The sequence below is a fragment of the Hemicordylus capensis genome, chromosome 9 (genome assembly GCF_027244095.1).
Source record: "Hemicordylus capensis ecotype Gifberg chromosome 9, rHemCap1.1.pri, whole genome shotgun sequence".
NCBI classification, from domain to species: Eukaryota; Metazoa; Chordata; class Lepidosauria; order Squamata; family Cordylidae; genus Hemicordylus; species Hemicordylus capensis.
This window is the reverse complement of record NC_069665.1, coordinates 16343382-16368836: the sequence shown is the minus strand read 5'-3', so window position 1 is coordinate 16368836 and position 25455 is coordinate 16343382. Positions and strand designations below refer to the sequence as shown.

Sequence of the window (25455 nt, the reverse complement as noted above, 5' to 3'; positions counted from 1 at the left end):
TTTAATATCTACATGAACCTGCTGGGAGAGATCATCAGGAGATTTGGTGCAGGGTGCTACCAGTATGCTGATGACACCCAAATCTATTTCTCCATGTCAGCATCATCGGGAGAGGGCATAACCTCCCTAAATGCCTGCCTGGAGGTGGTGATGGGCTGGATGAGGGATAACAAACTGAGACTGAATCCGGCTAAGACGGAGGTACTCATTGTCCGGGGCAGGAACTCGAGAGATTATTTTGATCTGCCTGTTCTGGATGGGGTCACACTTCTCCAGAAGGAACAGGTACGCAGTCTAGGGGTGCTTCTGGATCCGAGCCTCTATCTGGTGTCCCAGGTTGAGGCGATGGCCAGAAGTGCCTTCTGCCAGCTTCGGCTGATACGCCAGCTGCATCCGTTTCTTGAGGTGAATGACCTCAAAACAGTGGTACAGCTGCTGTTAACCTCCAGACTGGATTACTGTAATGCGCTCTATGTGGGGCTGCCCTTGTACGTAGTCCGGAAACTACAGCTGGTCCAGAATGTGGCAGCCAGACTGGTCTCTGGGTCATCTCGGAGAGACCATATAACTCCTGTATTGAAGGAGCTACACTGGCTGCCAATATGTTTTCGGGCAAAATACAAGGTGCTGGTTATAACCTATTAAGCCCTAAACAGTTTGGGCCCTGGGTATTTAAGTGAACGCCTTCTTCAGCATGAACTCCACCGCCCACTGAGATCTGCTGGAGAGGTCTGTCTGCAGCTGCCACTGGCTCGTCTGGTGGCCACTCAGGGACGGGCCTTCTCTGCTGCTGCCCCGAGGCTTTGGAATGCGCCCCCTAGTGAAATAAGAGCCTCCCCATCTCTGACAGCTTTAAAAAAGTCTTTAAAAACACATTTCTTCACTCAGGCTTTTAATTAATGTTGTTTTAATGGTTTTAATGCTGTTTTAATGTATTATTTCAAAATTTCAAAATTGTTGTAATGTGTGTGTTCTTCCCCGCCCCCATTTTTGTCTTAACAAATGTTTTACTTTGTTTTTATTCTGTCGTAAACCGCCCAGAGATGTAAGTTTTGGGCGGTATAAAAACGTTTTAATAAACAAACTGGCCCTATCCATCCTCAGCACATTCCCTCCAGTGACTGTTGCTGGTGTCTATCTAATGTTTCTTTTTTAAGACTGTGAGCCCTTTGGGGACAGAGAGCCCTAGATATAAAATATCTATGTAAACTGTTTTGGGAACTGTTTTTGAAAAGCGGTATATAAATATTCAATACAATATGTTGTATTGTATTGTGCACGGCTTTGCCATCACCAGCTAGCCTGTCTCTCTGTTCTTCAGCAAACGTTTATGCTTTGTCTCCACTTAGGGAGCTGACAACACTCAGAAGTTAGCTGCTGGAGTGAAGAGAATGAGGAAGAATGGTCGCTTGAATGCTTGCTGTCTGCCTCTGGCTGGCGTGTCACTATTTGCTGTAGCAGCCACCTGCCACTCAGGATCGTTGGTGGACCTTCCTTTGGCTGTCCCGGCTGGCTGGCTCTCTCATATGCACATTCTTCTTTCCAGGGCATGTGTATTCAAGAGAGAGCCAGTCAGCTGGCACAACCAAAGAGACCACTGCTGCCAGTCACTGCTGCACCCGGTCTTCCTAGCAGCATGCGTGCCACTCAGGATAATTTTGCATGCTGTGCAATAATTTTGCCACTCAGAATAATTTTGCCATGCAATCTTGCCACCCATACCATAGGTTGCTGACCCCGGGATTAGCAGTTTCCTACATCCAGCTCTCTAGATAGTGCCCCACAGTGTCTTTATTTCCTTCCTTCCTTATTTATTTATTATATTTGTCCGCTGCCCAGTCTCTGGGCAGTTTACAGCAACATAAAACACATTAAAACAGAAATGAAAACCTCAAAACGATTTAAAACCACAAGTCTAGTAAAAAAGCTTGGGTGAAAAAAAATGTGTCTTTAGAGACTTGTTAAAAGTTGTCAGAGATGGGGAGGCTCTTATTTCAGCAGGAGGCGCTTTCCAGAGTCTCAGGGCAGCAGCAGAGAAGGCCCGTCCCTGAGTAGCCACCAGACAAGCTGGTGGCAAATGCAGAGAAGCTCTCCGGATGATCTCAGTGGCCGATAAGGAAGAAGATCTTTTCTTAAATACCCTGGGCCTAAGCTGTTTAGGGCTTTATAGGTTATAACCAGCACCTTGTATTTTGCCTGGAAACTTATTGGTAGCCAGTTTAGTTCTTTTAATAGAGGAGGAATATGGTCTCTCTGAGATGACCCAGAGACCAACTTGGCTGCCACATTCTGGACCAACTGCAGTTTCCAGACTATGTACAAAGGCAGCCCCACATAGAGTGTGTTACAGCAGTCATGTCTGGAGGTTACCAGTATATGTACTACTGTTCTGAAGTCATTTATCTCAAGAAACGGATGCAGCTGGCGTTATCAGCTGAAGCTGATAGGAAACACCTCTGGCCACCACCACAACCTGAGACACCAGGGAGAGGTTTGGATCCAGAAGCACTCCTAGACTGCATACCTGCTCCTTCTGGGGAAGTGTGACCCCACCTAGAACCGGCAGATCAAAATTAACTCCTGAGTTCCGACCCTGCACAATAAGTATCTCCGTCTTATCTGGATTCCGTCTCAGCCCATCACTGCCTCCAGGCAGGCATTTAGGGAGGTTATGCCCTCTCCTGATGATGCTGACATGGAGAAATAGATTTGGGTGTCATCATCATACTGGTAGCACCCTGCACCAAATCTCCTGATGATCTCTCCCAGCAGTTTCATGTAGATATTAAACAACACTGAAGACAATATGGAGCCCTGGGGGATACCATATAAAAGTTCACGTTTTGAAGAACTACAGTCTCCAAGTGAGATCATCTGGAATCTGCCTGAGAGGTAGGAGTGAAACCACTGCAAAGCAGTTCCTCCTACTCCCAACTCCCTCAGACGCTCCAGAAGGATACTATGGTCAACAGTATCGAGAGCCGCCAAGAGATCCAAAAGGATAAACAGAGTCACACTCCCTCTGTCAATTCCTCGTTGGAGATCATCCATCAGTCACACCAAAGCAGTCTCCACCCCATAGCCCACCCCAAACCCAGTTTGAAATGGGTCTAGATCAGGCCTGCTCAACTTAGTGCCCCCCAGCTGTTTTTGGACTACAACTCCCATAATCCCCAGCCACAGTGGCCAATAGCCATGGATGATCTGTATCTGTTTTATTGTTGTGAGCTGCCCTGAGCAGTAGTGTACTGGGGGGCAGGCATAAATATTTTAAATAAATTATGCGAATTGTATGCCAACATCTGCAGGAGGGCCTAAGTTGAGCAGCCCTGATCAAGATCAGGGATTCTCAACGTTGGGTTCCCAGATGTCATTGGACTTCAATTCCCATAAGCCCCAAACAAAGGTCACTGGGGCTGGGGGTTATGGGAGCTGAAGTCCAATAACATCTGGGGACCCAACGATGCGAATCCCTGATCTAGATAATCAGTTTCCTCCAAGACTGCCTGGGGCTGGGAGACCACCACCCTCTCAATCACCTTGCCCAGCCATGGAAGGTTGGAGACAGCTTATAGTTGCTCAGCTCTGAGGGAGCCAATGGAGGCTTCTAATAATTGGTCTAATAATTGCGGTCTAATAACTGCTTCCTTAAGACAGGAAGGCATTGTTTAGCAGAAACAATGGCTGCCATCGAACTGTCCATGTAACAGTTGTGCTGCAGGGCTGCCATGCCCTTCCAAGGCAGCATCGGGGCTCACAAAATGGGCACATGCATAAGCAGCGATTCCGCAGATCTCCCCATTCAGAATCAGCAGAAGTGTTTGCACACCTGTCCATTTTGTACACTCCTGACACTGCCCTTGAAGGGTGCAGCCGCCGCACCATGCAGCCTGACAGAGGCATCATGCTGTGCTGAATGTCGCTCAAGGACAGGGAAATGCTTGGGTTTTTTTGTTTTTGTTTTGCTTTCTGGTTCTGCCATCAAACAAGTGCTTGATGGCAAGTGGCCAAAGGACTGGGCCCGGATGTGGGTTCAAATCCAAGCTTTGTTGGGAATTCACTGGATAACCTTGCCCTCTTTCCAAGCCTCAATTTCCCATCTTTAAAATGGAAATAATCCTGACACACCTTTCTGGCAAGAAAAATGACCCAAACCAGGGTGCAGCAAGGTTGGAGCGGGCCCTGAGACAAGAAGTGAAGATGGGCCCCTCACCTTCTTCAGAGAGATGTGTGGGGGAAAGCAAAGAGCAAGCTGTTACCCAGTCGGTGGGCCCCTAAGCTTTTACCCCCTCGGGACCCAGGGACATTTGTTCAATTGTAGATACATCCTTGACCCAAACAAATGTTTCTAATTGTCTTGAGCTGAGCTCTGAATCTAAAGATGAAGACATTTTTCCAAAGGTAGCAAACAATCCCCTCTTGATATTCAGTCATTGGGCAACACGTACAAACAGTCCTTACAAAAGATGGATGTGAGCCTTTAGCGTTCTCCTTTTCTCTAAGACATGCAAAGGACCATACCGAAACTGACAACTAGTCTTGACCATACAACACAGATCTACCCTAACGGTGGTTTACTTGGCTGTGCTTTTAAATGCTACGGAGAGGTCTAGCTACCCCTCGCTATCATTGTTTTATATTAGCTGCATTGATACAATCACAATGATTTGCTTAAAGAGTTAACTAGGATCGCTGAGCCCTGCAGAGCTGATTTTGAGAACCCAGAATTTCCAGGCAATCCTGGTATACAGCTGTGGCTAAACCACATTTAACCAGGATAGATAATAGGCTTGTCTGCACAGTTGTGTGAATCCAGGTTTAACGTGGACTACCAACACTGAAGTGATTGTGTGAATCCTTGCCAGAGGGGCTTATAGCCCGAGATTCCCACCTTGACAGAATCACATTAATGCTCACAGAAACACACTAATGTTGGTAACCACATTAAATCTAGATTCAAATGATTATGTGAACAAGGCCAATCAGAATCAGATCATGGCAATCTTTCCTGGTTAAAGGAGGTTTAACCACACATGTTTAACAAGGATTGCCTGGAAATTAAATTCTTGGTTCTCACAATCAGCTCGACAGGGCTCAGCGATCCTGGTAAACTCTTTAACCAGGATCACGGTGATTGTGTGAACGCAGTCATTAAGGGGAACAATTCAAGACACAAAGGTTCATGTGTAAATAAAATTTCAAATTGGTCTATAAAAGGCAAAAAAATTAAAAAAAACCTAACACCCCAAACCAACCCGTTTCAGCCCTGTGAAAAGTAGAAAAGAGACAAAAGTTTTGTTCAGTCCATGGGGTAGGTTATTAGCACCCCAAGTGCTCACTGCTTCTTAGATTGAGGGACTCCCTTCAGGAGCATCGGTGGGGAATCTCCATTTCTCTGCATATTATTCGGTTGAAAAGGGTTTGACAGTCATCTGTGTAATTTTTCAGTCCATCGAGATCAAGGGGGACTAGTGGAAGGGGAATGTTCTGTTCGGACACAACCGTCTCATATGGAGGGACAGCATCCATCGGGAAAGACGACGACAAGACAATGGAAGAGATCGGTTGCGGGAGGTCATGAAGTCCGACCAAGTACCCAGCAGCCCTTTCTGTAGTCCCAGAAGACACCTCTCCATCCCAGGGAATATCTATAGCAAAGTCATTTTGCTGATAAGGGTCTGTCAAGGAGTAAGGAGGAGGGTCATCGGTAGGAATGTAGATTTGTGCTGCGCCAGGTCCCACGCACTCGTCATAGCTGAAAGGAAACAAGACCTGCATTTAGCTTTTTGAAATCTTTTTCTGAGATAGAGAGAAGTATACAGAAACATAAGGAAGCTGCCTTATACCGAGTCAGATCATTCATCCAATCTAGCTCAGTCTTGTCTTCACAGACTGGCAGCGGCTTCTCCAAGGTTGCAGGCAAGAGTCTCTCTCAGCCCTATCTTGGAGATGCCAGGAAGGGAACTTGGAACTTTCTGAAACCTACTCAGAGTGGCTCCATCTCCTAAGGGGAATAATTTAAAGTACTCATGCATGTCATCTCCCATTCATATGCAACCAGGGTGGACCCTGCTTAGTAAAGGGGACAAGTCATGCTTTCTATCATAAGACCAGCTCTCCTCCCTAGCACAGTAACTAGCTACTTCTTGGGCAGCATTCCTGTAAGTCAGAGGTTCTCAAACATGGGTCCCCAGATGTTGCTGGACTACAACTCCCATCATGCCTAGTCATTCCTAGCCAGCATGGTGTAGTGGCTAGAGTGCTGGACTAGGACCGGGGAGACCCGAGTTCAAATCCCCATTCAGCCATGAGACTAGCTGGGTGACTCTGGGCCAATCACTTCTCTCTCAGCCTAACCTACTTCACAGGGTTGTTGTGAGGAGAAACTCAAGTATGTAGCACACCGCTCTGGGCTCCTTGGAGGAAGAGCGGGATATAAAATGTAAAAATAAATAAAATAATTAATAAATAAATAAAGGCTGGGGACCCAGATCTGAGATGCTCTGCTGGAAGCATTTGTGGTATAATGCATTATATATTGGGACTGCCTTGTCCACCAATCCCTGCAAACATTTGTATGTCTTGATGGCTATAGGCTACCTCCAGGCTCGGAGGCAGGAGGCCTCTGAATACCAGTTGCAGGGGAGTAACAGTGGGAGAAGGGGCATGCCTTCATCTCCTGCTTGTGGGCTTCCTGGAGGGATCCAGTGGGGCAATGTGGGAAACAGGATGCTGGACTAGATAGTCCATAAGCCAGGCCTTCACATGTGTGGAAGCATGACAGGACGAAAACCTGGGTAGAAGTGATTGTGTGGAAGCAAGGTAGGAGGAAAACCAGGGTAGCTCTTCCTCCTACCTTGCCTCCACATAACCACAAATCGATTTGTACCTGAATCTAGCTGATTCAGGTGATTTGGAGACAAAACAAATCACCCCTGTGGTCCATTGGTTAGATTCGGGCACAAATAAAATCACGCCTGATTCAATTTGAATCGATTCGAGATTCAGATCCCTCCTATTAGTTCCCCCAGATTCCCAGCTTTCATTAAAAAAACAGAGAGAGAGAGAAAAAAAGCTAAGCTCTAGCCCTTGTAGAAGTGGAGCTATGGAGCAAAATATGTGGTCACTATTTTTCAATTGTTTAGATTTTTTTGGTGTATAATAACTTTCCCTCAGTGAATCCCTATGAGGATTCATTACACACCTTCATTTCTTCTATTCATTTTGACTGTCTTTTCGACAGTACCAACTGTCAACTGCCATGTGCCAACTACACCCCACTCCCACCTGCAAGGCAGTGGGGTACTACTCTGTTTATGTTCTAGGATTTTTTCCCCCATAAATGCTTTTATTAGTATTATAGGTAGAAATGGAAAGGTTACATCTCTGAGATTCCAACAAAACCATACAAGTTTACATACAAGATCTTATCCATCAAAACCAAAACATAAGAAAAATACAATAGTATTAATTGTGTGCAAAAGATCCAAAACTAGGCATCAATAACTATCAATAAAGAATCTTGAACCCCTCAAGGGAAAAAAAAAATCTCCCCCAACCTGATTGGTCATCAGGCAATGTAAAGAGGAGCGAACCAACCTAATTTTGACATACAAAATAGAAATAATGTGAATAATTTGAGCACAGAACCAGACATCCCCAAAGCTCTGCGGTATGGGTTCCACCCCACAAACCCACAAGCTCAGAAATGTTATTAAGTATTAATAACTAGTTTCTATATTCTATAGGAGAAAGTATAAATTCCCTTGCTCCAATTTTGTCCTATATCTGATTTGAAACCTGTATAGACAGGAATAAGAAAACCTAAAATTTATTCAAAAACTTTTATTAGGTGAATTAATTGAATCTTGTAATGTATATGTTTAATAAAATATGTTTTATTCTGTATTATTCTCCGATACTAAGCAAAGAGGAGATTTCTAAAAAGTCTTGGATCTTCTGATCTTTTCTGTCCCAGCTGCATTAAATGAAAAATATAGTATACTAGCCGACCCCGCACAGAGCATCTGTGCGGCACTTTGGGGCCGGCTGTTCCCCCCTCCCTCTCCCTCCTGCCCTGGTCTCTCCTCTCTTCCCCTTCCCTCCAGCCCTGTGCTCTCCAGCCCTCCCCCTTCCCATTCCTCCCCCCCACAGAGCCTCACCTGGTGGCGGGCGACCAAAAAAGGCCCCACCGCCCATCTGCCTCCGCTGTTTCCCCCTCTATCCCTCTCTCCTGTCCGCCTGCTGCTGCCTCTTTTCTCTCTCCCCTCCACCTGCCCGCCACCGCTTTTCTCTCCCCCCTCTGCCTGCCTGCCGCCACTTTTCTCTCCCTGCCCGCCGCCATCCCCGTCCCTGCTTTTATCTCCCCCTCCTCCACTCGCCGCCGCCACTTTCTTCCCCCTCTCCTCCTCTCTCCTCACTCAGCCAGGCCTCTCGCCGGAACTCTCGAAGCGTGTCATGAGAGTTCCGCTGCCAAATCCTGGACATGCATGCAGGCTAAGAGAATTAATCATATAGATTATCTTATATATTAAGCTGATGGACAGAAAGAATCTATAATGATCAAAAAAATCTATGGATCAGCAAAACCAAAAATGAGACTAAATTCAGCTGAATATTTCAATATTCCTAAAAATTAAAATGAGTACCCCACTGCCTTGCAGGTGGTGGTGAGTGTAGTTGGCACATGGTAGTTGACAGTTGGTACTGTCCAGTGACAGTCAAAATGAACAGAAGAAATGAAGGTGTGCAATGAATCCTCATAGGGATTCATTATGAGGAAAAGTTACACCAAAGAATCCGAACACTTGAAAAATAATGACTGCACATTTTGACCCATAACTCCACTTGTACAAGGGCTAGAGCTTAGCTTTTGAAAAAAAATGAAAGCTGGGGATCCGTTTTATGGTTAGGATATGGCAACTTCAAATCCTCATTGTTTCCTATGGTGGAAATGTTCAAAATCAGTAAAAACTAATACAACCCATTAAAAATCAACCAAGTGTCCTGCTGCCATGAAATTTGGGTGGTAGGTGGCACCCATGGGGACCTACCCGCCATCCAAAATTGGTGCCCCTAGGACCTTGCTAAGTGTTAGGACCTTGTTAGGATCAAATTGGTCAGCATCTGAAGCAAATCAAAGCAAATACAAATAGAATCTGGAGTGGGTAGATTTTGATACAAAATAAATCAGGGGTGATTTGTTTGGGGTACAAATCAAATTTAAAAAATCAGTTTGTGCACATCCCTAATAATCACTTCTACTCAGGTTTTCCTCCTACTTTGCTTCCACACAACCGAAAACTGGGAGCACACACAGCTCCCAAACCCCGGGTAGAACACAGTTTTCACTTGTGCAAATGACCTGAATAAGTGATATTTAGCACAATCCTACACGTCTACTTTGAAAAACTCCCAACTGTCATCAACAGGGCTTACATCCAAATAAGCGTTTACAAGATTGCAGTCTTAGGGTCATAATCCTAGTACTGGAATCAAACACAAGCTGTTTTCATTCATTTCCACTCACAGCCTTGAGGCTAGTATGGAATTAATGTTATCCAGACGTACACATGTTTGGTCCATGTGGCCTTGTGGATAAGGATTTTGCTTCACTGGTTTCGAATATGCAATTAAGACTACAAAAATCTGTGAGCACTATTCAGAGATGTTTCAGAAACAAAGAAACATAAGCTACATTCCTGATGCTGGAAAAATAGCAGAAAACCCCTCGAGGAAGGTGGAGAAGAGGGGTACAATGCAGGTGGTGCAGATAGCTTTGCAATATGGGAATACATCATAAATGTTTCTCTCGAGCAGTGTAGTGTAGTTCCTTAAAGCTTCTGCACTTTCAGTTTCATTCTGATTATTAGTATCATGAAAACATCATAAATTGCAATATTCATTTTAATAATAAAATAATCATATTCTGATTCAAAAGAGCAAGAAGGCTGATATTCTTGTGATGCACATTAATCTATTCTCTTCCACATTTTCTCCTGTATTTTGATATAATAATAGTATTGTTAACACAGCAACATATAAATTAGGTGTCATTATTATTACTGTTATTAATGCAATAATATGCAAAACTTGGACATAATAATATAAATAAGGATTTCCACCCCCAGAAAGATCCAAAGATCATATCACAAGAATGAAAAAAAACAACGAACACCCAGCCCCAACACATGATGATACTGTATTTTCGCACCAAGAACCCACCCATGACAAGTGCCCACATCTGTTTGGAGCCTACAGTTTTGAGCAGCTCTTGTTAAAAAATAAATTAGATAGCCCACACTGGCTACTCCCTATGCTCTCGCTTGCCTTGCTGCCTCCTTTACCTTCTACATTCCCCATGCTTGCTGTTTTGGGGATGGCTGGAAGGGATGCCCTCTGTCCTTGGAGGAACGAGAGAGTTGACTGAACTTTCTAGCGCCATGGGAGGTGGATACTAAATGAAAGGCGTCCCTGTGCCCAATCCGGGAACAGGCATACCGCTCATTTAGTATCTAGCTCAAGCAGCAGGAAGGGGTACAGTGGATACAGTGTTCCCTCTAACAGGGATTCCCAGATGTGGACTACAACTCCCACAATCCCCAGCTGCAATGGTGTTTGCTTGGAGATTCTGGGAGTTGTAGTCCACAACATCTGGGAATCCCTGTTAGAGGGAACACTGGTTGGATAATACCGGTAAGTGGGGGGTGGGTAAGGCGTGGTGGCAGCGTGTGGCTGACTTCCTCTCCGCTACCCCCCCCAGTCAACAAAATACAGTTTGTTTATTTAGCAAATTTATTGACCGCCTGACTTCCTTAGACTTGAGGCGGTTTACATAAATTAAAACAACAACAAAGAAAAGAGAAGAAGGGGGCAGAATACTCCATAAGGAGGGGGCCACAACAGAAAAGGCCCTCCCACAAGCCCAGGCCCCATGTACTTCCCCTGGGCCCAGAACTCGGAGAAGGCCCACCTGAGATGACCTCACGGGGAGGGTCAAAGTTTTCTGGCACACAGGCAGAGGTCTTAGGAGAGGAGTGAGTCCTCTGTCATTTGCACTGGGAGATGTAGTAAGAAACCCTGGGAGCCCCCTCCTACTGCTCAGAAAAGATCTCTGCTGTGTGCTGCTTGCCTTCTCAAAAATGACAGTGGAAATGAAACTGTGGACAAGAGAACTGTGTGGTGCTGGGTGTCCTGCTCGCCAGAGGGCTGGAGACATTTGCCACAGGTGAACTGGAAAGTGGATTTGCAGATGCCTGGCAAACAGTACCCACCTATAGTTGCTTGACTGTGGTCCTCTAGGCATTTCTCTCATCCTCATGCTCAGTATTGCAACACAACTAACTTATTTTATATTGTACCTTTTTATTGCACCATGGAGGTAGGGAGATGAGGAGTTCAGGGTTACTCCGCATCTTGTTACCCTGCCATCACCATCTATCATCATCACCTGCACCATTCTGGATGTTTGTCTTTAGCATGGGTTTCTACAGTTCTGTTTTGTTGTTGAGGGTTTTTTTAATTGCATTTGTCACCTGCTCATCAGACACCAAGAAGAGGAGAACATGGAAATTTGTTTCTTTAAAATTTGTAAATGCTGGTTTTCAGAAGCTCTCTTTTATGATGGGAAAACTTAGATTTTGGGAAATGGGATGGATTTCATGCTGCAGGAGGACTCTGATAGAAATGTCTCATCTTGGTTATAGCAGACCAACAAAGAAGACCTGTTCAGACCTTATGTTGCACAAGTGTACAGATGTCTGTTTTTTGTATGAATAGGTTTTTTTGTGTGAATAAGTGTACTGAACCTGAGTACAGGCCCCTCATATACATGGTAGAGATAGGAAGTGTACTGTGTACCCCCTGCTAACTGAGCAAAGAGGCACCTTTTAAAAGAGGTGATTCTCTTTACTGAGCAGGGGGAGAGCAACTGGCCCTATCTATCCCCAGCACAGCATCCCTCCAGGGGCTGTTGCTGGTGTCTATCTTATGTTTCTTTTTAAAGATTGTGTGCCCTTGTAAGATTGTAAGATTTCTTTTTTAAGATTGTGAGACAGGGGACCATCTTATTTATTTATGTATATCTATGTAAACTGCGTTGGGAATTTTTGTTGAAAAGCAGTTTATAGATATTCATTGTATTTGTATTGTTATACCTGCATTCTGCATAATCTGTAAATAAGTGTACATGTGTATGGATCTGTACCTGTGTGCATTGCGTGAAAGGGGCTAGTGTTTTAGAGTTATCCGATGTCAAGTGAAAGTGCCTCTTGAGGCATTCAGTGCACTTCCAAGTACAGCGGTCCCTCTACTTACGAAATTAATCCGTTCCGAATGCACATTTGTAAGTCGAAAAATTCGTAAGTCGAAAAGCGGTTTCCCATAGGAATGCATTGGGAACGGATTAATGCGTTCCGGAGCATAGAAAAAAGACCCAGACCCCCAGTAAGGCTTGCAAACTGCACAGGAACATTTCTTTTCAAGAATAAACAGGCAGTAAACAGGCAGGCAAGTCAAGGAAACCGCATGTAAAATTCGTAAGTCGAGGAAACCCCATCTAAAATTTGTAAGTCGAGGAAACCCCATCTAAAAATTTGTAAGTCGAAAAAAACACATCTAAAACCGGATCTAAAACTGCCGTTTGTAACTCGAAAAATACTTATGTCGAGTAGTTTGTAAGTCGAGGGACCACTGTAATAGAACGAGTTGGTGAAGGGCAACCACCTTCATCTGGACACTTTTACTTGGTGTCTATCATTTTTTTAAATACCTTTCCCATCAAATCAATCTGACATGCTTGGAGAGATCTCAGATCCGTGAGAAAGCCATTAATCCACCGAAAGCAATGCACATGGATATTACTGCCATCTATTTAGGGCTGTCAAGTCAAATTGACCGCATGGCTTCCACCTGACCACCTGGAGAGCATGGCAGGATCATGGCCAAAAAATAAAAATTAAAAAAGGGAAAATAAAAGCCAAACAAGGACTGTAGCAGTTTTCTTAAACCTCGTGTGAGAAACGATTAGGGATGCATCTAGAGAGATAATCAAATTGAGTCCTAAATGAGATTTTTGCCGCTTGTACATCAAAGCAATTAAATTATTAACAACCCCAAGGCATAAATTAATTTCCCAATTAGAATTTTATATAAATAGTATTTCTGCCCTGTACATCCTTCAGGGGAAAAAAAAAAGTCTCTGTGTCTCTGATATATCCTGCCAAGCGCTGAACGACGAGGCCCCTAGATGCTAATGCTGTACCAGATTGTGACAGTGGCTTTGCTTAGTGCCTATACCGTAAAAATATGAGAAAGCTTTATTTCTGAAGAAGGACCCAATTGGTCATGAGATCATGTGGCCAAGCACAGACAGGCCTGCTTGAATAGGAAGTTAGGAAGCTGCCTTGTACAGTACCAGACCATCGGTCCATATAGCTCAGTACTGTCTACACCAGGCCTGCTCAACTTAGGCCCCCCAGCTGTTTTTGGACTACAACTCCCATAATTCTCAGCCACAGCAGCCAATAGCCAGGAATTATGGGAATTGTAGGCCAACATCTGCAGGAGGGCCGAAGTTGAGCAGGCCTGGTCTACACTGACTGGCAGTGGCTTTCCAGTGTTTCAGGAAGGAGCCTTTCTCAGTCCTACATGGAGATGCTGCCAGGGATTGAACTTGAGACCTTCTGAATGCAAAGCAGATGCTCTACCACCGAGTTACAGCCTTGTTCCCCACAATAACTGCAACTACCTTCTCTGTAGTTGTCCCAGGGCTGTGGAATGCACTTCCTGCTGAGATTAGAGCTGTGCCACATTATCTATATATTTAATTCTCTAAGACATATCTGCGGCTAATCCCATGCGTGGCAGCTCTCACGAGAGTTCGCGACCAAGGGGAGGGGGGGAGGAAACTGACATAAGGCCAATGGACAGGCTAGTGAATGGGCAGGTGGGTGGGTGGAGAGAGAAAGCAGCAGAAGCCAGGAGCGGAAGAAAGCGGCAGCGGGGGAGAGGGGAGAAAGTGGTGGCGGCTGGGGAAAAAAAAAGAGAAAATGGCGGCCCCGGGGGCTGTTGCAGGGGCGAAATCGGAGGTCGGCTGGAAAAAGTGGCTTGCCAGGTGGTCAGCCAGAGAGAAAAAACATTGGAGGGGGGAAGAGGGAGAGGAGGGGGGAGGGCTGAGAACGAGGGAGAATTAGAGGCACAGATAGATGCTCTGTACCTGGGCCAGCTAGTATGTTTTAAGTGTTAAAGTCTTGGTTTGTGGGCAGTATACAAATTTGCTATATAAATAAATAAGGAAGCTGCCTTATACTGAGTCAGACTATAGATCCACCTAGCTCTGCATTGCTGACACTGGCTGGCAACAGCTCTCCAGAGTTGAAAGAGGGGTCCTTGAAAATGCAGCACAAGGCCACAATGTCTCCTGCCTCACAACGGCTCCATAAAGAAGTTTCCTGGAAGGCTCACCCGCTGCAGTGGTAATGCAGTACTATAAGCTGTCTCTGTTGAACAATGTGTACTAGCATGCATGATTATGACATTACTTTGTCCCCCCACATTGTTAGCACACTGGGGTGTGTGGTGCGGTTCGATGCATCTCCTCGCTGTATTCCCATCATAGGTAGTGGGTATGTTGTGACTCCACTGAAGTCCTGTTCCCAAATGCAGCTCTTCCTCTTCTCCTTCTTGGAGAAAATGGCGACCGTTGGCGTTCACTTATATGGGAGAAAGGGATGCAATTCGGGCCACCACTGTAGTGGGGGGGGGGTTAAGCCTCCCTGCTGTGTGTAGCCCCAGAGGACTGGGGTGAATGGCAGGTTTCACCTCCACTCATCTGTGTCCCCTTTTCTCTGAGCAGGGTTGCATGCAGCACTGATTGGTTGGTCTTTGTGTCAACCACAATGCCACTTTCTCCCTAGAGCAGATTTTAAAGGTTTAAACAAAATGAATCGTTGGCACTTACCTGAAAGGTCATTCTCCTCAGAAGTATGAGTTGTATCCGCAAAGGATCCTGGGTTGTCTCGACCTCCTGTTCCTAGACAGGGCCAGTCGAGATCTTTGACTTATAACAGGAGGGAGGGGCAATCCTCTTGGTCAGGCTTTCTTAACCTTGGGCCCCCAGATGTTGGACTACAACTCCCATCATCCTCAGCCACAAAGGCCATGTCTGGGGATGATGGGAGTTGTAGTCCAACAACATCTGGGGGCCCAAGGTTAAGAAAGCCTGCTTTTGGTCTCCAGTTCATAGCCAGCCCTAAGGTGCTCCAAAAACAGTTATGTGAGAAAAGAAGAGGCAAGCAAGCAAGACACAACCATGAAATAGGCAAGAAGCATCATCATTAACATAACCTGGAATTAACTGAACACCCCGCAGGGTGAAGAGACCACCCCAGAAAGGAAACTTCCCCACAGGCATATAGGAGACAGACGGGGAGTCGGGGAACAGGAAAGAAGGATAAGCAGACCAACTGAACAAGCGGGCGGGGGTGGATACAACCCATACTTCTGAGGAGAATGACCTTTCAGGTAAGTGCCAACGATTCATTCTGCCTCAGAAGAGGGTTGTATCCACAAAGGATCCTGGGACCTACCATAGCCCCTATGGCACACTGGGCAGGAGCTATGAGGTCCGGACTGAAGAGGGGAACCACCTGCTGCAGCACTCGCCTACCCAAGTCTGCATCCGCAGAAGTCCAGTTGTGTATCTTATAATGCCGCACAAAGGTGGACAGAGAGGCCCATGTGGCGGCCTGACAGATATCAACCAATGGTGCCAAGGTAGAAAGAGCAGCTGATGAGGCAGCACTCCTTATGGAGTGGGCCGTAACACCCACAAGTGTGGATGTACCGGTGGTGGAGTAGGCTAAGAGGATACATTGACAGATCCACCATGACAAGATGGACATCGAAATCTTCTTACTTAAAGAACAGTCTCTGAAAGAAATGAAGGACTCAGAGACCCGAAATGACTTAGTGTGCTTTAGGTAAACATGCACCGCCCTACGAACATCCAGGGTATGCCACTCCCGTTCCCTAGGGGAGGAGGGACTAGGACAAAAGGAGGGCAGCATAAGCTCCTGAGCCCTATGAAACAAGGAATTGACCTTGGGAAGGTAAGTCGGGTCGGTACGTAATTTTTTAAATTTCTAAATTCTTAATTTTTTAAAAAAACATTTTATATCCCGCTCTTCCTCCAAGGAGCCCAGAGCGGTGTACTACATACTTAAGTTCCTCCTCACAACAACCTTGTGAAGTAGGTTAGGCTGAGAGAGAAGTGACTGGCCCAGAGTCACCCAGCAAGTATAATGGTTGAATGGGGATTTGAACTTGGGTCTCCCTGGTCCTAGTCCAGCACTCTAAACAAGACATAGTCTGGGTAGACCAGGCATAACTCCTTGCGCACCAACAAGACACCTAGATCCTAAACCTGCCTAGTGGAAGTAATGGCAACTAAAAACAAAACCTTGAAAGAAAGGAGTCGCAAGGGCACGGACTGCAGAGGCTCGAAGGGAGCCTTCATAAGGGCTTGAAGAACTAAGTTCAAATCCCAAGTAGGGAATCTGTGAACCGTGGGTGGCTTGAGGATAGCTGCCCCTTTGAGAAACCTCTTAACATGGGGATGTTGAGGTAAGGAAGGGGTCCCTTGCAACTGCAACACTGATGAGATCTCAAAAACTTGACGGTGGAGAGGATTAGGACGAAGCCCCTGATCCAGACCCTTCTGCAAGAACCCCAGGACTTGGGCCATGGAAGCAGAAAGTGGCTCGACTCCCGCAGAATTGCCCCAGTGTGTGAAGGCCTTCCAGGTGGATTGGTAGACCTTGACTGTGGAAGGATGCCGGGAAGCCAGGATGGGGTCCTGGACCAATCTGGGGTACCCACAAGCTGCTAGAGAGCCCGCTCAATCTCCAAGCGAAGAGATTGAGCCACCAGACCCTGGCTGAGAATATGACTGCAGCTCCCCAGAGGAAGAGGTGGCTTGCTGGATAACTCCACTAGGTCTGAAAACCAGGGCTGGTGCGGCCAGTGTGGCACCACCAGGATGGCTTCCGTCTGCAAGCGACGAATCAGCTGGATTGTCTGTGGAATGATGGCGAATGGCGGGAAGGCATAGGGCAGACTGGGAGGCCATGGTAAGGTCAGGGTATCCACCCCTTCTGCCCTGGGAGCCCGGTGTCTGGTCAGAAAGTGATCCAGCTTGGCGTTTCCTGGTGAGGCGAATAGGTCCATGACTGGCCGACCGAACCTTAGAATGATCTGTTGGAATACTTGGGGATCTAGTGATCACTCTGCAGGGTCAATCTGCGACTGACGTAGCCAGTCTGTGACTGTGTTTAAGGCCCCACTGATGTGATCGGCTTCCAGAGATAGTAGATGTTGTTCTGCCCAAGATAACTGGAGCGTGGCCTCCCGCATCAGGGACTGGGACCTTGTCCTGCTCTGCCGGTTGACATGGGCCTTGGCTGTTGCGCTGACTGTATGAACCAGCACACGCTGGTTTCAGACCACTGGAAGACACTCCATGAGTGAGAAACTGATCACATGCAACTCCAGCCAATTTATGGAGTTGGCACACTTGGTCTCGGACCATAGATCCTGTGCCATGAGGCACTAACAATGACTGCCCTAGCACTGAAGGCTGGAGTCCGTTGTCACCTGGATGGGAGGAATCTGTCCACTGGGAGGAATCTGACGCCCTTCTGTGTAGCTGGGGACATCCAACAACTTAGGGACTGAACCACTCAGGGTAGCAGGCTGACTCTCAGCCTGGAGCTGGTGAGCACTTGGTCCTGATACTTGAGCAGAAACCACTGGAGGGGGTGGGAGTGGAATCAACTCCAGGGCACTATGCCTATGGTGGAGACCATGAGTCCTTGTAGATGGCTCAGCGACAGGACATAGGACTTGGGGCGCGACATTAGGGAACGGCATCAGGAAGTCATCTTGCTCCTGCACTCTGGGGGCAGACACCGTTCCTTGGACAGTGACGATGGGTGACCCCAGGTGGAGAACCTTGGTTTGAGGAACAAGGTAGCTCTTGGGGTAGTTCACAATGAATCCATGTGCTTCCAACGTGGAATGGGTCAACTGGACATCCTCCTGGCCCCTGAGGAGGGAAGCGGACCTGATCAGCAGATTGTCTAGAAATGGGTAAAGGGGAATGCCTCTGGTCCTCAAGTGTGCCACGAGTGCCACCATGATTTTGGTAAACACTCGAGGTGCAGGCGAGAGACCAAAGGGAAGCACCCGGTACTGAAAGTGCTCATCCTAGTAGGCAAACCTCAGGAAACGCCTGTCCTGTGCATGGATAGAAATGTGGAGATATGCCTCCTTGAGGTCCAGTGAGGCTAGGAAGTCTCCCTCCTGAAGAGCCATTAGAATTGAGCGCAGGGTTTTCATACGAAATCCCCACCTCTTGAGGAACTTGTTGACAAACTTGAGGTCCAAGATGGCCCTCCACTCCCCATTCTTCTTGGGGACAAGGAAGAGGATGGAGTAAACTCCCTTCCCCTGCTCTCCCGGGGGAACAGGCTAATTGCCTGTATACAGACTAGGTGACAAATAGCCTCCAGCATTAGGAGATGTTTGGACTCCTTGCAGGACTGAGGAGAGGGTAGGAACCAATCCGGAGGCTCCACAGCGAACTCCAGAGAGTACCCGTGAGATACAGTCTGGAGTATCCAAGCATCCGAATATGTTCAGGACCAAGTTTTTGCAAAGGCCTGCAGCCTGCCACCCACTTGAGTGGGATGACGACCCTGGGGATAGTCATTGGGCAGAGTTGCGTTTGAAGATGGGCTTAGTTGGCTGACCAGACTGCTGAGGACTGCGTGAAGAGTTGTCTTGAAAGGACTGGGACCTGGGCCAGTAAGATCTATCCTGTCTGTTCTGGCAGGGATGAAAGGATGGTCTGTATCCCTTAGAATTAGAAGCTACAGGGGAAAAATTCTGACGGTCCAGACATTGAGATGTAGAAGGCATAGCCTTCTTTTTATCTTTTGTTTCAACTAAAATGGGGTCTAACACCTCCCCAAAAGCTTGCCCCCCTTGAACGCGGAATTGGCAAGGTTAGTCTGAGACTTTTGGTCATTTATTTGTTTGTTATTTCTCTTTGTAAACCGCCCTGAGCCATTTTTGGAAGGGCGGTATAGAAATTGAACCACCACCACCACCTTCCAGTGTTTAAGCCAGAACTGGCATCTAACGGTGACATCTGACGCCAGAGCCCGGGCTGAAAGCTGAGTGGCATCCAAGGACGAATCTGCCATAAAAGAAGCTGCTTTTCCCAGCTTGTTGAGTCCCTGCCTAAGACTGGTCAATTCAGGGGGCACTAAGGGAGTGAGCTCCTTAACCCAAAGGATAGAAGCCCGTGCAAAAAATAGAATTAGCAGCGGAAGCCCTGAGAGACAGAGCAGTCACCTCATGAGACCTGTGGAGGGCAGCGTCATATTTTTTGTCCTCCAAATTTTTTAGGACGTCAACTCCATCCTTGGGGAGCACAGCCCCTGTCACTAAGGTGGCCACCTCGGCATCTATGGGGGCACCTTGAGTTTCCCCATAAGGGTAGAATTATACAGGCACTGCACTGCAGGCGGAGGGCCTTTGCACTCAGTGGGCTTATCCCGCTTGTTTAGGAAAACATCAAAAAACAATTGGGGGCAGGGAACAGTCACCTCGGATGGCCTCAAGGAAGGAAGCACAGCCGGGTCCTCTTCAGTACCTTCGGGAATGGGCTGAACAACCCCTTCCAATCACAGAGTCTTCCTGACCTTGTGCAGGAGAACTGGAAAATCAGCCTGGGAAAAGAGCTGTTAGGGTGCCTGCTGAGAAGTGGCAGGCTCCTCATTGCCCCCAGAGAGCTTCCCCTTCTCCTGATTGGAGTTGGAAGCCTCAGAAGGCTCAACAGGTTCTGAATGAGGAGGGAGCAAGGGAGCTGTGGGACCCGGGGAGGCGGGCAAGCAGCAAGGAGACAGGGCAGGAGGCCCTCTGTCCTGATCGGGAGCTGTAGGTACTGCAGCTTGGGCTTCCAAACTGACGCACAAAGCGCTGTTAGCCACGCCCCAAATGGCAGCCGCAGAGTTTTGGGCAGGAAAAGGCTGAGCCGAAGGTGGGAGCAGCAAGGCCACAGGAGGCCAGAGTAATTTCTTGAATTCCTCCATGACTATGCGGCACAGCAAGGCCGCAAACCCCGGGGGGGGGGGAATGTCGTCCTCCTCCATATCCATTGAAGAGGACTGAGGGCGGGGCACGGTAGAAGCCGCGGCAGGACAGAAATGCTTGGTGGGAGGGGCATGGTAGGGATCCCCCAGACCATCGAGTGCCTCCAATGGCTCACCTGCTGAAAGACTCTCAGCCTCAGGTTTGCCCTGCAGTACTGAAGCAGCAATGCCCACACCTTCAGAAGGTATGCCTCCTCGAGAGGAGGATTTGGGTGCAGCCTGGCCACCCTTAGACTTGGCCTCTGCCGAGGTTTTATCTTGCTTCTTGAACTTGGGAGGATTTGGCTACCTTGTGCTGAGAGAGGGGTGTGGGAGTGGTTGCCGCGACCCACTCGGCCTGGCACTCTGAATGTGCCACTGAGTCCTCTGAGAGAGAGGGAGAGACCTCCTTCTCACCGCATAGAGGCTCCGCTGCCATGTGAAGGGCACACTAAGAGCTGTGGCAGAGGAACGATGCTGTCATTCTGTCTCCCTGCTACTCTCCCTAACTGATAACAGGCTGCAGGTGAGTCAGCAAAGGGCAGGAAAGGCGTAGAGGAGACAGTAGAAATATAAAGGAGAATAACAGATGCGAAGTAAATGGAGCACGGAGAAATAGCACCTGCTGGAGCGAAACAGGGCGAAGAACTGGAGACTGCTCCAAGTCAAAGCTCTTGATTGGCCCTGTCTAGGAGCAGGAGGTCGAGACAACCCAGAATCCTTTGCGGATACAACCCTCTTCTGAAGGAGAATGTAAAACAAGAAGATAAAAAAGCAAACACTGGACGCTGAACAGATAGCTATGCATGTACTTGAAAAACTTATTCCTTGCTAATTGAGCACCTTTTAAAAGTTGTGATTACCTTTATTGAGCAGGGGGAGAGCAACTGGTCCCTGCACAGCATCCTTCCAGTGGCTGTTGCTGGTGTCGCTCTTATGTTTCTTTTTTAGATTGTGAGCCCTTTGGGGACAAGGAGCCATTTCATTGACTTATTTATTTACATTTAGGTAAACCACTTTGGGAACTTTTTGTTAAAAAGCGTTATATAAAATATTCATCGTATTTCCAGTCTTTGCGGGAGGCGGTGGGGGTGGGGGTAGGACAACAATCCACATTCACTTTGAAACTAGGTACACACATCTTTTGAGGGGTGAAGGAAGGAGAAAGGAGAGCTTGCCGCATAGCAAAAAAGTCAGCACACTTCTGTTTCCATGTACTGCTGAACATGGATATTTACCCCATGCAACTGAATGGGAATCTTTGAGCTTGCTCCTGTCTGCATTACCCCGCCTTGGGCTCCATTTTTTCCTCTAAGCTCATTTTTTCTTTCCAGGTACAGTCAGTCACATCCTCTTTTGAAATACGTTTGCTATTCTGCTTTCCTCTTGTTGCATCTGTTTGTTGAATAAGTGGTGCTTGATCATCTTCACGGACATACCAAACATTAACAATCGATTTAAAAAGAATTACAGTGCCTAGTGATGTCAATGATGCTTGATAACAGAGGCGTAACTATAGGGGGGGCAGGGGGGGCACGTGCCCCGGGCGCCATCTTTTCTGGTCACGTGGGGGGGGTGCCGCCATGACAAAAAATTTTTTTCTATTTTTTTTTTTAAAATTGTTAATACAAATGTTTCCTGCTCAGTGCAGCAGCACTGCAGCAGTCAAGGGAGCGCGTTAGCGCCCCCTCCCCCACGAGTGGTCCCTTCCGCGCCACCCACGTCCCCCCCATTGCTTTGCTGGCGCCTGGCGGCCAGTCAGTGGCCTGGCTTGGCGGCGGTGGGGGGCGCTTGTGAGGAAAAACCTAAGTATAATGTAGTATATTGGGGGCGCGGGGGGGCGCCATTTCGGTGCTTGCCCCAGGTGCCGTTTTCCCTAGTTACGCCTCTGCTTGATAAATAAATAATAATCCACAGCAAAAGGTAAACGACTCCCTGCAAAAGGCCCAGAGGAGCACTGGACAGATCAGTTGCATTTGATTCTTGGACTGAAGTTGCAAAAATAATAAATAAATAAATAAATAAATAAATAAATAAATAAATAAAATGCAGTGGAAATGCAAGGAATTCTATGAACGATCTTTTCACCATCATTTCATCCTGTTCTGATTCAAATGCTCATCTTGGTTCAGTGGAGTGAAAAACCAATCACAATTGCTCAGAACAGGCAGCAAGCCCTACTCAGCCCCCCACCTGCCTGTCCTGAAATACGGCTCTAATTGAAAATCCATTTATTCAGAGCTGTAGTTAATAAGTGATCATGCTCACTAATAGATTAATCAGAGCTATTCATAAAGACATTCAGCCTTGCCTTTTGTGTTTCTTCTTACCTGTCCATAATGGAATCAATATGCAGCTCATACCAGCTTCCAGCAGTCCCTGAACAGTGAAGACCAATTTAAACGGCAGGTGATGGGAAGCTGTGTATTTAGTTGCCTCCTTCAGAACCTATTAAGACATATTTCTCACTCGTATCCCACCAACTTCTCAGACTGAATGCTTTCCTCCATGGGAATGCTTTTGAAAAAGATTCCCGCAGAGGAATACATGTGGGATATAATATATTTTACAATTAAAAATCCACATGGATTTATTTTAGGGGAGAAAAAGCAGGGCCTGGCAGAAATCTAATATTGTTCTTTCAGGAAACCTGGACAAGAATTTTCCATTCAAATGACATGGAAAATCTATGGGTACAAAGCAGAGGAAATTTTGATTGATTGATTAAGTGCTGTCAAGTCGGTGTCGACTCTTAGCGACCACATAGATAGATTCTCTCCAGGATTATCTGTCTTCAGCTTGGCCTTTAAGATCTCTCAGTGGTGCATTCTTTGCTGTCGTGATCGAGTCCATCCACCTTGCTGCTGGTGGTCATCCTCTTCTCTTTCCTTCAACTTTCCCCAGCATTATGGACTTCTCAAGGTCTTTGCATAATGTATCCAGAGTATGATAGTTTGTGCCTGGTCATTTGTGCCTCAAGTGAAAATTCTGGATTGATTTGTTCTATAATCCATTTGTTTGTTTCCCCTCTATATTCCTGAGAGATCAAGACTTTAACAAGCTCCAAGCAGATCTCCATAACAGCTGGGTCTACAAACCTAATAGGGATGTTGCTCCAGCAGATGCTTGGAGCAGACCGTTGGTAGTTATGGTTGCTGCCCAGGTAGAGTGAATTGGCCCCACCCCTTCCCTGGGGTAGGGCTTGTTCCTTAAATGGGTCTTACCCAATTTTCTAAGTACTGAGAGACCTGCAGGTCCTCAGGGGAGTCCTCCAAATCAGAGGAAGAAGACAGAGCTGTGTCCTCAGGTGATGATGGAGGTGTGGACTCTAGCAAAAAGATCCTTGTGAGCAGCTGATATGGAGGCATATTTGCATTTTTATGCTCACCAGGGCCCTACTGAAGTGGATGGATGCATCTGTTAAGGTGGACGGTGCCGCTCCATCTGGCACCGTTAGCTGCACCCATATCCTGTTCCAGGTGGAGGCCATCAGCTAAGCTGGGGCCTCCACTGAGGCAGGGATCCAGATACCAATGAGCGTTCTGGGAGGGGCGCACACCTTAGGTAGTGCCAAGTAAACCACAGCAGTGAAAGGGAGATACAACGAATACAACAAATATTTATATTTGCATTTCAACAAATGTTCCCAAAGCAGTTCACATAGATATACAAATAAATTAAATAAAATTGATCCCTGTCCGCAAATGGCTCATAATAAAAAAAACCCAAAAACATAAGATAGACACCAGCGACAGCCACTGGATGCTATGCTGGGGATGGATAGGGCCAGTTGCTGTTCCCCTGCTAAATAAAGAGAATCACCACTTTAAAAGGTTCCTCCTGCTCAGTTAGCAGGGGACTCAGTTGGCAGATAGGTTCCTGGGCAGCTCTAAACAACTGGACTGGGTGAAACAGGGGAAAATGGATGTTGCTCCAGCAGATGCTTGGAGCTGACCACTGGTTTAAATAGCTGCTGCTCAGGTAGAATGGATTGATCCGCCCACTTCCTTGTAAATGCTCTGTAATTTAAAGGGGCTTTGCTCAATTTTGTAAGCACTGGCTCCAATTATATAGAGGAACTGTCAGGTCCTCAAAAGACTCATCTAAGTCAGAGAATGAAAGCAGGGTCGTGTTCTAGGGTGTGATGGGAGGGCTGTCTCTGTTTCCCCTGGTTCCCCTGGTGCTGGGGATCCTGGTGTATCACGGTCACCTGGGGTCTGGGTCACATCTTCCCACATCTCATCGCTGAACTGCCTGCATAATCCCCCAATTGTGGGTAGGTCACAGGAGCACAAGAACTCAGGCAGTTGCCTTATACTGAGTCAGACCATTGGTCCATCTAGCTCAAATCCAATCCAACCTTTATCACAGTCCATGGCCAGCACACATCGCAATACATTACGCAATGAAGCAATCGATAAAGGTCTAGATTGATATTAGAATGTATTCATCTTGTAAACAAAATTATTCCTGTGGCAACTTTAAGCTCAGTATTGTTGACACTGACGGGCAGGGTCTCTCCAAGGTTTCAGGCACGAGCCTTTTTCAGCCCTCCCTGGAGAGGCCAGGGATTGAACCAGGGACCTTCTGCATGCAAGCAGATGTTCTTCCACTAAGCTATGGGCCTGTACAGCACTCATATGTAGTCACTCATCCAAATGCAACTCAAGGTGGGCCCTGCTTAGCAAAGAGACAATTCATGCTCACTACCACAAGACCAGCTCTCCTCCCCAGTCCTGGATCTGGGGTCATGACACTTCAATACATGTAACTGGAGCTGGATCGGAACCATGATGCATTTCTGATATCATGTCTGGAACAACAAAAATTCCCCTCTGTACACCAATGCAAGTATTGGTTTTTCCAGCAGACACCTGGCAAAATCAACTTGCATTTTTTCCACACGTGAAGGTACAAACTATTTTTCTTCTTCTTTTGCCAGCGTATATCTTGTAGGGAAAACTTCATATGTGAAGCAGTCCCTCCCTCTTTTCTGCTCCTGGGCTCATGGTTAAGTGCACTGGAAGCTGGCTGGCTGCCTGGGGAACAAGGTCCCACCAGCGGCTCCCACCTCATTGCAGATGCATGCACACACCCTAACCACACCCTGTGCCAATATCAGATGCAGGGGGCACGGCCACTCAGCCCCACTCCCGAGTCTACCCAAATCAGTGTTTTGTTCCAGCACTGGCTGGGAGTGCTGAGAGAAGCCCCCAGTCATGGGAACATAGGAAGCTGCCATATACTGAGTCAGACCATT

General features: G+C 47.0%; 1 protein-coding gene across 6 annotated transcripts in view; it reads right to left on the bottom strand.

The window, feature by feature from the left end:
* Positions 1-4329: 4329 nt before the first annotated feature.
* BEAN1 (brain expressed associated with NEDD4 1) overlaps positions 4330-25455 on the bottom strand; it is a 90033-nt gene continuing 68907 nt past the window's right edge. For all 6 annotated transcript variants that reach the window (XM_053270475.1, XM_053270476.1, XM_053270477.1 and 3 more), the window contains one exon: positions 4330-5755. In XM_053270475.1, coding sequence (XP_053126450.1) covers positions 5365-5755 — 391 coding nt within the window. In that variant the 3' untranslated portion in view covers positions 4330-5364. The remainder of the gene's footprint in view (positions 5756-25455) is intronic.